Raw genomic sequence first — 13,163 nt, forward strand, 5'->3', positions numbered from 1 at the left:
ACTAAGCAAGTTTAATAAGGTTGCAGGATATAAGATCAATATGCAAAAAATCAATTGTATTTCTATGTGCTAGCAATAAATATTCCAAAAATGAGATTAAGAAAACAATTTCATTTATAATAGCATAAAAGAGTAAAATAGGTATAGAATTTTAAAAGTGTAAAATGTATACATTTATAATTGTAAAACATGTTAATAGAAATGAAAGAAGATCTAATAAATAGAAAGGCATCCCATAATCATGGATTAGAATACCTGATATTGTCAAGACAAAAATATTTCCCCAATTGGTCTAGAGACTCAATGCAATCCATGTCAAAATTGCAGTTCATTCTTTTTGAGGGCAGGGGGACAAGTTGATAAGTTAATTCTAAATTATATGTGGAAATGCAAGACACCCTATATAGTCAAAACAATCATGAGAAAGAAGAGCAAAGCTGGAGAACTCACACTTCCCAATTTCAAAGCTTACTACAAAATATAGTAATCTAGATAGTATAGTATTGGTATAAGGATAGACAGATAGATGAATGATACAGAATGAAGAGACCAGAAATATAACCTTAAATTTATAATCAATTGACATTTGACAAGGTGCTAAGGCAACTTGATGGGGAAAGAAGAGTCATTCCAACAAATGGTACAGGGACATCTAGATATCTAAATGCAAATGAATGAAGTTGGATACCTACCTCACAACATATACAAAAATTAACTCAAAATGCATCACAGATATACAGACAAGAGCTAAAACTATAAGTTATTAAAAGTAAATCTTCATAGGTAAATTAGACTACATTAAGATTAAAAACCTTGTGTTACAAACAATCCAATAAATAGATTAAAAAAGAACCCACAGAATGGGAGAAAATATTAGCAAATCATATATCTGATAATGGACTTATATCCAGAATATTAAAAGCATTCTTGCAACTCAATTGTAAAAAGACAAATAACACAATTTAAAAAAATGAACAAAGAATCCAAATAGACCTTTCTCCAAAGAAGATACACAGATGGTCAATAAGCACATGAGAAGATTCTCAACATCATGAGTCATCAAGAAAATGAAAATCAAAGACACACACAATGAGATACAACTCACTTGGAGGCTATAATAAAAAACAGATAATAACTTGGCGAGGGGGTAGCAAAATTGAAACCCTCGCACATTGTTAGTGGGAATGTAAAATGGTGCAACTGCTGTGGAAACAGTTTTGTACTTCCTTTAATGTTAAATATATAGCTAGTATATGATTCAGCAACTCCACAGTGTCTGAGGCCGACTTCCAGGAGGCCCGGGGTGCTGTCAGGATCCAGTTCGTAGGTGCCTGGCCCATTCTCCAGAGATTGGACCTGCAGGACTACTGAGGGAGTGAGTGGCTGCCACCGGGCTGGTGGGCTGCCGGGATGGGTCGGTCAGCTGAGCAGCACTCCCGCTGTGGGAGCGCACTGACCACCAGCTCTTGCATTGAGTGTCTACACCCTGGTGGTCAGTGTGCGTCATAGCGACTGGTTGACTGGTTGTTCAGTCGTTTGGTCATTTGGTCGCTTAGGCTATTATATATATAGATTAGAGGCCCGGTGCATGAAAATTCATGCACTGGAGGGGGGGTCCCAGCCTGGCCTGCCCCCTTTCACAGTCCAGGAGCCCTCAGGGGTGGGAGGCGACCCGGAGATCAGGGGAAGGCGACGCCCCCATCACACCTCTGCTGCTGCCACTGCCAGCAGTGCAAGCCTTGGCCAGCCCTGGTTACCTGAGACTTGGGAGGCCCTGGGCGGCTGGGCAGCCTCCATCCGAGGCTTGCCTGCACCTTGGGCCGGCCCTGCGCAGTTGGGCAGCCACCCCTGGCGGCTTGCCTGCACCTTGGGCCGGCCCTGGGTGGCTGGGCAGCTGCCATCCGAGGCTTGCCTGCCCCTCGGGCTGGTCCTGGGCAGCTGGGGGGCTGAGGGGACGGGGGGACCCTAGGCACATGGAGCCTACCATCTTTATGAGGGTGTGACAGTCAATTAGCATATTCCCTCCTTATTAGATAGGATTTTAGAATCCTAGACTGGACTGTGGTCCTAGAAGGGAAGAGGCGATTATAGTCCTAACATCCAGCACAGAGTCTGATATGATAGACACTCATTATGTAATTGTCAAATAAGTGAATAAATGATGTGAAATACAGGATGAGTGAAAGTGAGTCAAGACTGCAAGCTTAGGGAACAAGGAGGTAATGGAAAAAATGGGAAGCGGTTAAGGTGTCTGTTTGTGGGAGAAAATGATGAATACCCACATGCTAATTTCAGACAACAGGTGGGGACTTTAAGGTCGTGGAGAGGTACCCTACCCTCCATGCCTCCTGTCTGGCACTGACTATGAAGTGGAAAATGGCCCGTCCTGTTTACATTACCTATGTACTCCCAAGGACTCAGATGTATGCTTTCCCCAAAGGCAGCATATAATTTTGCGAATTGCAATCATTTTTTCCATGTCCTTTTGAAGGCTATAAAATAATTTTAGATGCAATAGTAATTCTAGGTCCTTGTTTACTCTTGACCTTTGAAGTTTGATTCAAAACATCACACACCTCCCAGCCCAGATGTTGGCAAGTTAATGATATATTGCTGTAGGAAAGAGCTCTGACTTATTTGCACAAGGAGCTGGAAATTTTTGGTAATGTTATCTTACCTCGATTTTTGGGGAAGAGGGGATACGACCAAAATATAGTTTTGTCAGTATAAAGGCACAAGATTAAGAATTAGGAGAAATAATGAAGTTTCCTAGTGTGTATGAACTGAGTATTGTCACCCAGTGGGTGTAAGAACTCTTTAAAACTCATAGTGACTCTTTTAGCCCAAGAATAAAAAGGATAATTTCCAGCTAAGTGAGTCCAAAGGCTTTTTTTAGCGTCTGAGCTCTTTTTACCCATTTCCTACATCCAGTCCCCATCCTTGGTTTCTAAATGATAGGATTCTCAAAGAACTAATTATTAAACCTGCCCCGCTAACCACTCTTAAAAACTCTTTAGTCTTTTAACTGGCAAACTTGACTTTAGAAGAATAATGTCTTTATAAGGTAAGGAGTCAATGAACCCAGCTAATGCCCTCTCACAGTCTTATAGAGTCATAGTGATTTGTGTATATTTCTTAAGATTCCCTACTGGATAGTAAGCTTATTGAGGATATGGGGCTGATAGACTTTTCAGCACTTGAAGAGATGTTTGTACATGGATTAGTGCTTCATAATTACCTGTGAAATGGTTAAATTAATCTGTGGCTACTTTCTGGTCTGGTCAGCTGGTTAGTGTGCAGTGCTGGGCATTTACAGCTCTGCGAATGCTGGAGAATTAAATGTAATGACATTTCCTCCTAACACATTCCTAGTATTTATTTTTCTGGGGAAGGGCAGCTAATCATGGCCTGGAGAGTCTCGGGCACCAAGGCCTGGCAGGCTGGGGCTGGAGGCATTATTAGCTTCTCTGAGTAAGTGGAGAATCTCCTGTTCAAAGAGGCTGAGGCTGCTCCGAGATTCCATGTTGGTGGCAGAATGGAGGCCAGAAACCTTTCTGACTTCTTGGAAGCAACTACTACAGCCACCTTTTTCATGAGCAGACATTTTCTTGCATGAAACTTGGCCTTTGTATTTTCTAAATTAAATTAAAATGTATTATTATTTAAAAAAATGTATGATTGAAATATTACAGATTCTATGCCCCCTCCTCCCTCTTTCTTCCTATGGGAACCTCTGCTTATAAACCCTCTGCTCTTTTTAAAAAAATAATAGTTTTCCAGTAAGGTTTCTTCATCCTGGGGATCCAAAAACCCACACTGTACTCTATTTAGACTTCTGTCATCGCCCCTACCTCATCTCCTGCCACACACTGCTCAACCTCAGACTGCAAATTCCCAGCTGGAGGGAGGAGCTGTTTCATCTGGGTGTTTGAAGATAGCATCCTTTCTTGCCATAATAGTTTAATGCTTCCTCTTTCTCACTGTGATCTTTTATGTATGACTTTCTCAGATTCACAGAAAGCTTTTCTGCTGATTCTAAAGCATATTTATTTGGCGTGTGTGTGTGTTCTCAGTGATGAAGTTTTTTTGACTGAGAACCGTTATGAGAAAGGCCTTCCCAAACCCTGATTAAGCATTGATGGTTAAATAAGTTCCCAATATCATACTTCAGCTCTTTTATATAGCAACACAGTGACAAGCCACATTGATGTAATCACTGCCCAAAGCTGAAGATCTGTCCATGTAATATTTTCTTGCACTCTCCTATTCTCTAGAGTGCCTGGAGCAGCAGCCAGCACCTGCAGTCACTGGCAAGGTGTGCTTGGCAGCTCTACCAGCCAGACGCCAAGTTTTATCCCGTTCCAATAATAGCGTCTGGGTGGCAAGCTGGCTTCCTGCTCACATATAAATCTGCCACTGCCCTTGGTGTGTTCCTGGAAGCCTGGATTAGGGCTGGCTGCTAACCACCCACCTCCAGGGAAGGCAGTGGACTAGCCTGGCCCTTCCCTAGGGTGTAGTAACTGTGGTAGAACTATCTTTTAGGATTGGAGAGATGTTTCTGAAAGCTGAATGCCTACACCTTTTGGTGATTTCTGTGTCTACTCAGACTACCTTGATTCTTTTCTAGGCCCCATTTCATCATCTCAGGCACAGTGTCCTACAAATCCCAGCTGATGCTCCCATATTTCTGCCTTGTGATGGGAACAGTTGGAGCCAAAGATTCAACTGGCTTTGGTAGGGCAAATGGTTCTACCTCATTTTTGGTACAGCTCATGTGAAGACCAAATCAGCATGAACAGTCTAAATTTTTCACTTCAATTACAGTGATTTCTCATGCTTAATAGGTACACAAAAGTATTCCTATCTAGTTCCTTTGCAAGTAAGCACTTGTCCAGGAAAGAAGGTCTTTTTTAAGTAGATGGTAAATGAGGCTGTCTCATAAATTCTACTGTGGTTATAATGTGGGGAGACTGCACAGATGATAATAGGAAGTCTAACCCTTTAGTAAAGAAGTGTAATGCTTTGGAATCAAGTGGATTGTTTCTATACTTACTAGAAATAATATAGATATTCATGCTATAAATAATATAGATAATGGAATAATATAAAAATAATACAGATAATCATAATCTTTGAGAGCACTACCTTTGAAGATCAAATGTAAAAATGCATGGGATGCAATTAACACAGCACCTGACATGAAGTTAATACTACTCAATGATTTAAGGATAGTTTTTTTGGCCCTTTTGCAAGTCATCAGCATGGATGTGTGTCTAAACTCTTCAGTGTTAATGGCAGTTAGCATGGAAGGCAGATGCCCCTTAAGTTGCTTTAAGGCCCACCTTCCTTGCTTGAGTGGCTGCACAGGCCTATCTTGTTGTGTAACTGACATTTTTCAGCTTCACCCTCGATGACAGGTTTGTGTAACATGCCACAAGCCTCCCTGTAATTGTGGTTAGAGGAAGAAAATATATGGGATAATGATATGACTTTCCCCATCCTTTGCTCAACACTGGTACAGAAGGAAGAGGCCCTTCCAGAAAGCACTTTCAGAATGGTGAGAGCACATATGTTGGTTTGTCGTAGAATACAGTGTTCTTGCATTCTGCTCCTGGTGGACTGTTAGGCCTTTTAGGCTGAGGTTCTCTATAGGAGATCGTAAGAATTCAGTGCTATGCAAGCCAGTGCAATTCACAGCCACTGAAGATTTTGCAGAAATTTAATGTTTGTGAAGTCCTCTAAAGTTCATATTTTCCATGCATCTGGAAATTCCAGTTACCAAAATTGATTTGTCGCTCTTTGACTATAATTTCCATTCCTTTAGTGGTAGCTAGTCTGGGACTGCATTTAATTTAGGGCTCATACCTGCCTTCCAAATTTCTCCTTCACCAGTCTTCATTTGCCTAACAAATTGAGGAGCTTCCTGGATTTTTGTTGAAATCTAAGAAGAGAGTTTGGTTGTCTGTGAATTCTCTATCATAGTCTGGTGGTGAGCTGGCCACCATTTCCTTGCCTTTCACCCACTTCATCAGTGATGCTTTTAAGAGCAAAAAAAGCCCACATAGAGCTTCTCAAACTTCAGTGCACAAACAAATCACTTGGAGTCTTTATTAAATTGCTGATTCTGATCCAGCAGGTCTGGAGTTGGCCTGATATTCTGCATTTCTAACAAGTTTCCAAGTGATTTACAAGTTTAACTTCATCCCAAGTTATACACAAAGTTATTTTTTTAAATTTTTATTTATTGATATTAGAGAGAGAGGAAAGAAAGAAGGCAGGGAGGGGAGAGAGAGAGAGAGAGAGAGAGAGAGAGAGAGAGAGAGAGAGAGAAAGAAACATCGATTTGTTGTTCCACTTATTTATGCATTTAATGGTTGATTTTTGTATGTGACCTGACCCCGATGATTGAACCCGAAGCCTAAATGTATTTGGATAATGCTCTAACCTACTGAGCTACCCAGCCGGGGTATACACAAAGCTCTATAGGGATTCAGTTCTCCAAACATTTACTGAGCCTTTCAGCAAATATAGCCATTTTTTCTCTCTGAATCCTCAGGTGGAAGTTTCTGATCATTTTGTCTTTCAGCGGTACTAAACACTGTAGATTTATGCATCCTTAACTTAGCTCCATTTCCCTCAGTTTATCTTATGCTGATATTTATCATCCACTTAGAATTTCAATCCTTATATATGTAGTGGTTGCTGTAACAAGCAGTACATACGTGAATAGAAATGTATAGTCAGCTGCAGCGACTCTCTTGGGACATTGACTTTTGTTATACTTATTCCCCACTCACAGATTCTTTAAATCAATGACTAACCCGAGCTTTGGTAACTGAGCTCTTTACTACTCCCCCAGGTTTCTGTATCCTAGATTAATGGAAACCATAGATTTATCCCAAAGACTCAAGGAAAGAGGATGAGTGGCCCCAAATCCATACCTTGGAGGATCTTAAAAATATATCTAGATGATATTCAGAATCCTACTACTACCACCTCCACTGTTCTCCTCCCCAGGATTACTGCTGTTGGCTTCCTTGCTTTTGCCCTGTGCTCTCTACATTTTAATCTCCATCCAATGGACAGAGAGATCCTTTTTAAAAAGTAAGTCAGATCATGTCACTCTTCTACTCCACTCGCTCTCCATCTAACTTAGAGTAAGTGTCCGAGTTCTTAAAATCCCAAAAGCGCTACAAAATCTTCTCTCTCTCACATCTCTGAGTTCATTTCCTATTCCTACAATTCCCTATACTCACGTCATTCTAACAACTATGGGCTCTTGCTGGTCCTGGATCATGTCATCATGAGTGGTCCAGCCCCAGGACCTTTGTACTTGCTATTTCCTATGCCTGGAATGCTCTTTCCACACTCTTGTTTCAGATCTATGCTTCAAAGGTCATCTTTCTTTCTTTTTTCTTTTTTTTTTTTTTAATATATTTGTCATGTTTATTCTTAGTGAATTGCGCATCTCGGGGAATCTCCCAGAGCCTGGGACAAAGGGCTAGCATCACCATTTTTTTTTTTTTTTTAATTCAGTTAGGGCTTTCTTCTTCCTGAACTTCATGACCTGTTAGTCATCATCATCGTCCTCTGGGGCAAAAATGTCATGCTCCTCAAGTAGAGCGGCAAAGTTCTTGCTAATGAGCGTCCCAACATAGAGAAAGGGCATCACAATGGAGAACACACGGAGAAGGCCGAAGGGCATTTTCACCGGTTCGGGCAACACGGCGCCGCTGCGAGTAACGACGACTGACCTCGACGGTACCAGGCTCCGACCTGAGCCGCCCCGTCCGGCGGAGATATCTCCATCTTTCTTCAAGCTCGGTCCCCTCCGGAGAGCCCCATGTCGGACAGATGCCAATACCAGGCAGCGAGCCGCTCGGGACGCCATCCCCGGTGATGCCCTCGGAAAGAACGCTGCCCCAAGCATCGCGAGGCTTTCGGAGCAGACGAGAGGCTCAGCCTCACTGTCGCGCCGTGCGCCTAGTTCTGGACACCTTTCCATAAGTTTTAATGCTCCTACCCTAAGAAGACATATGGCCTTTTTCTATTTTATTATTTTTTCTATAATTCCATATGATCATTGGACAAACTATATATTTTACTTGTTTATTACCCCTTGAGGACAGGGATTTTTGCTTGTTTTGTTCTCTGCTCTGTCCCCAGTGCTTGACACATAGTAAGTCATCAATAAATGTTTATTAAAGGAATTGATGAATGGAAAAAATGAATAAATGAGGAAAAAGGGATGTGTTAAGGGTGTCCTGGATATCCAGGTGGGAGTATGCATTGGAAGGAAGAAGGAACGCATTTAAATTCCAACATCTGTGTCCTCAGGCTTGTCTGGCTCAGAGGTGGCTTGACTTCTATCACCTGGCCCACTGACAGCTGACACCATAACAAAGCAATGTGCTGGAATGAATCAGGATCTGGAATTCTGGAGAGCCTCCACATGTCAGGGTGACCTTGAGAGTGAGGATCAATGACACCTTGTTGCATATTTCCCCCAAATGATTAACTCGAGGCTAGAGGCCCTCTCTGGTATTATTCCCCAGCTCTCAAGGAATATATATGAAAAATGGTGGGTTTCCAGAAACATCTCACTGGTGGAGCAGAGTCGACTTCTCTGTTTCCTGTCTTTCTGGAAGATGCTATTGCTGGCTTGAAGAAGGCAATTGACTGTGTAGGTTTACAATGTTCCTTTAAGAGTCCACTATATGTCAGAGAGTGAAGAAAGGATTAATTAAGCAAAGTAGAACTTGGAAGGTGATTTGACTGCAGTTAGTCATCATCTGTAACCTCGGTGTTTTCATCATGCTCAGGAAGCATGCTTCTCTGGGTCCCTTTGTCTTGTGATGGCTCACTCCTCATGCCGTTATTCCTAACCCCAAAGGAAATGGGCAGTTGGCTCAGATCAGCAGTGTTGGACTGCTTCCTTCCTTTGGAAAAATTTCTCTTCTTTCAGAGCCGCCTCTGGGAGTGAGGATGATGAATCAGATTGCAAGCAAAAATCAGAAAGAGAGAGATGGGGTGGAGTTGGGGAAGAATCACTTCTTAATTTAACTCTACTTTCCCTTACCCTGAAAGAAAGTCTTTTGTGGTTTTTTGGAAGTAGTGACTGAATCTCCTCTGGAATTTTAGGACCCATTGGGCAGCCTTTTTCTCTCTCGACCCAGCTTCCACTAGATGGGCTCTGGGAATACCACCTTCTCCAGTTGGCCCTCTAGCACAAGGAGTGGTGGTGCCTTCCTGCTTTTGCTCATCTTGGAGAAGTCTCACTATTCTTTGTTTGGATTCTCAGCTTTTCCATTATCTATGTAACCAATTCTCTGTTCCAATTTAATTTTATTTCAAAGATACAGAATGGCTTTTATTTTCTTGACTGCACCCTCACTGGTCTGCTCAGCTCAAATAATTTTTTAGTTTTATGAAGATGGAACCACTGGTCACATAGTTTTTAAGATTTTTTTTTAATGTATAAAGCTAAAAATGTTAACTTTGATCTGTACAGATATATGTACCTATTCAGGCATGTCTTTGTTTAATATTTTTTATACTACTCTGTGGGTTTTATGATCATTGATTTTCTGTTGTAGACTGAAAACTCCTAGAGAATGTGTGACTTTTTTTCAAACTTAGTTTCCTATTATATTATCAATTGGCTGCCACCAACTAGAGGTGTGGTATTTGAAATTTTGTTTAACTTCTGTAGTCCTCAGTTTCTTCATCTATAAAAGATGGAAGTTGCATTTAAGCATCATTTAAAAACTTTAAGTTAGCCTCAAAACTCTTTTTGTGTGTTGTTTTTTCCTAGTAAAATTGACTAAGTTTTTATTAGAAAAAGTGCCAACAGAAAAGAATCTTTTTAAAAGAAATAAAATTGGGCATTCACTCATGAGTATATTGAAGTTTCCTGAATTCATTATCTCACAGACATTGTCAGGGGCTGCCCAAATCCCCGACTCCCTGGCCACAACACTCCTCCTTATGCTAAGATGACATCTCAGTCTCATCCTGCTCTACCTCAAACTCTGGATCAAGTCCTTGGTGAGACATTCAGGGGCTGTAGCTTAATACTCCATGACTTAACCTCAAGTCATTGCTGCTACTATTCTGCATTTGGCTTTGCTCCCAGTTTAGCTATGTCCCTGACACCAAGCTCCCCTTAACCTGGATATTGAAACAAAATTCACCTTGTTTCTCTGTGCCTGGTTCCCAGTCCTGATAACCACTGACAGTCCCAGCCCCACTGGTAAAGGGATAGTTCCAGGGAATTTGGGGCTGAGCCTTGAAGGATTAATAAAAGCTCATCATTGGTGGAAATCCAAGCAATGGCATCAAGGCATGTTTGAAGAAAGTCAAGTTAGTGGGTGTGACTGCAGCACCAAATAGATGAAGGTGAGAAGGTAGAAAATGAAGGCCTTGTATGCCAGGCCAAGGACTCTGGGCTATATTGTTCAGCAATTAGAGCTACGGAAGAATTTGAGGTAGTAGATTATCACAATCAGATTTGCATTTTAGGAAGATTCTTGTTAAGAGGTATTATTTGGAAGGAGCTGAGATAGGAGGTAAGAAGACCTGCTCTAATACAAGAGTTTAGGTAAGAAATGACAAGTACTTGAATTAAGACAATATCAGTGGAGATGGGCTGGCGTGGGGAAGATTTTTGAAGTGTTTATGAAGCAGAGTAGACAGGATTGGTGATCAGTTGAAAAGAGAACTGGTGAAAGGAGGGAGCTTCTCAGAAATCTGGAAGCTGCAGAGAGAAACTCCCAGACTTGTGCTTTAGGAGTGGGTTAAAAATGGGGAAACCATTCCCTAGGATGGAGAATGCAAGAGGCGGTGATGTTGAACGAGTCATGTGAGAAGCGTCTGGGGGATGCCAAGTAGAGATGTTTCATAGACAGTCCACAGTCTGAAAATCACATGCAGCTCAAGAAAGACTTTTTGGCTTGAAATTAATTTGGAAACTATAAATATATATAGGATGACCATAAATTCTGAAAACATAGATAATAATATTTTATCATGTGTTTTAATATAGTATCAATAAATCATTTATTATGTATTCACCTATGTTTCGAGACTTTATAACCATCCTGAAGAAATTTGTTAGAGACAGATAGAACACAGCTCAGCTAGCTAGTTAGAATATATAAAGTAAGAAGAGAAAGGGAGTAAACATGGAGTCCTGGGAACTGCAATATTTATGGGGCAAAGGAGACTGAGAAGAAACAGGGAGGAGGTGAGATTTAAAGCACAGAGAAAGCCCAAGAGGAGAGCAATACTTCCATGGAGTGGAAGGAAAAGTGGTAAGGATGAATAAGAATGTGCAGATGTCAGCCTGACTTGCCATCAAAAGCATTTTAAACCTTTTCCTCCAGTGGCCAAATGTATTACTTTCTCTAGAACAGTGGTTCTTAACTTTTATAGGGTAACAAGTTCTTTGAGAATCTGATGGAAGCCATGGATCCTCTTCCACACATGAGTAACAGGAGTGGAATGCAGTACAAAGGGGTCACAGACCTTCTGAGGCCCAACACCCAAGAATCCCAGGTTAACTCCTAGTATTTTGTAAAACAACTTCTAGAAGTCCAATGCACTATCCATTGCGCAACAGAGCCTAGCAACCCTAAAACAACTTCTAAATATTCATAGGGAAGGTCTTCATGTCCCTGCACTTTGGGAAAATGCTGGGTTATTTTCTTCTGAGAGAGCAGAAGAAAAAGAATAAATGTTATACAGCAGCATGATGTCATTATGCTTATCAAAGCCCAAATGACGTTTTTTCCCCATTAGAGGGATTTTTTTTCTTTATTTTCCTGTTGTCCCTTACTCAACAACTTTAAGTGTTTTGAAATTGGCTTTAACTTTATTTCCATAGTTTTTGTTGGTTGTTGTTACTATAAATTGCTTCAGCTTTTAAGTTCCAGCAACAATTTTCAGAAGATTTTTAAGGATCATATTCCTTTCAGAGAACATTTTGAATCACATTTCCCACCAACAGATATAATCACATTTCCTTATATTGCTTCTTTTCATTTGACACTATGACCATGTCTTTTAATTATTCCTTAATTTTGACTTTCTTGACACCATGCCTTCCCCTTTCCCTTCTTCCTTTTTTTGCAATTGTTTCTCGGTCTCTTTGGTTGACTTATTTTCACAGTCGAGGACATCTTTGAAGGCTCTGTGTCTTAACTCCCTGTTCTTGTTTATTTTTTACCTACTTCTTTTCATTCAGTTTATCCTAGCAAATTTTATTGCATGTGGACTATGCTTGGGCACTTACTAATCCTCATGCCTGCAAAAGTCCTCTCTGTGAGGATTTATGCCTCCACATTCTGCCAGCTCTCGGGGTGTGGCAGAGTTGAGGTCAGAACCAAACCCTGAACCTTCTAGCCCAGACTGAGATATTCTGACAGAATGCACACACATCAACATCCTATTCAGCCCATTAAGGGTTTGCTGGACTGAAGAGGGCCAACCTTAGAAAAAGTGAAAGATAGTCTACAGGTGAGTCTGGTTCCATCACTTACTTTGGCTTTTGAGTTTCCATTAAGCGGGTTTTTTTTTGTGTGTGTGTGTGTTTTTTTTTCCTGTGAGGGTGTTTATCATAATAGACATATGTTTTTAATGTATCATTCAGGAGGGTGTGTGGTCTTGTTTATTCTTGATTAAAAAGCCTATGTCAAATAAGAATCTTTTCAAAGTTGCAGTAATAATTGGAGCAATAAGATGGTAAGGGGTAATGAAAGGATGCGGCTTTCTTTTAGAAACAAAAAAGAATCTGGTGACCACATGTACTCTCCTCCCCTTCCTTAATGAGTGTGATGAAAGATGTCAGGGTAAGAAACTACAGATTGGAGATATACCAACTGCAGGCTAATGTGTCAGATTCCCACATTTGACTACATTCAAGAATTTGCACCTTTGACATTGTACACTAACTGGCAATGTGCACACTTCATACCATGCGGATGCCTGGCCATAGTGCCACTGTTAGTGCAGATGTCAGCTCTCCCTGTAACCCTCCGTCCCCCATTTTGGATGGGAGGGATAGTTTCTTACCCTTCCCATTTTAAACTCTTGGACTATAAGCCATAAATTACTCAGGGTATTGCTCATGAATTATAGCCAGTTAGGATTTTCTATTTCAGCTG

At 41.0% G+C, this 13,163-nt stretch overlaps 1 protein-coding gene across 1 annotated transcript; it reads right to left on the reverse strand.

Moving 5' to 3' along the window:
• Nucleotides 1-7,570: 7,570 nt before the first annotated feature.
• On the reverse strand, nt 7,571-7,891 carry LOC307098613 (essential MCU regulator, mitochondrial-like; the record flags this gene model as incomplete). Its single annotated transcript, XM_079769542.1, has 1 exon — nt 7,571-7,891. One exon carries the CDS (start codon nt 7,889-7,891, stop codon nt 7,571-7,573), a length of 321 nt encoding a protein of 106 aa, XP_079625668.1.
• Nucleotides 7,892-13,163: the final 5,272 nt, after the last annotated feature.

This window comes from Cnephaeus nilssonii (genome assembly GCF_951640355.1).
Source record: "Cnephaeus nilssonii genome assembly, chromosome: 4".
Taxonomy (NCBI): Eukaryota; Metazoa; Chordata; class Mammalia; order Chiroptera; family Vespertilionidae; genus Cnephaeus; species Cnephaeus nilssonii.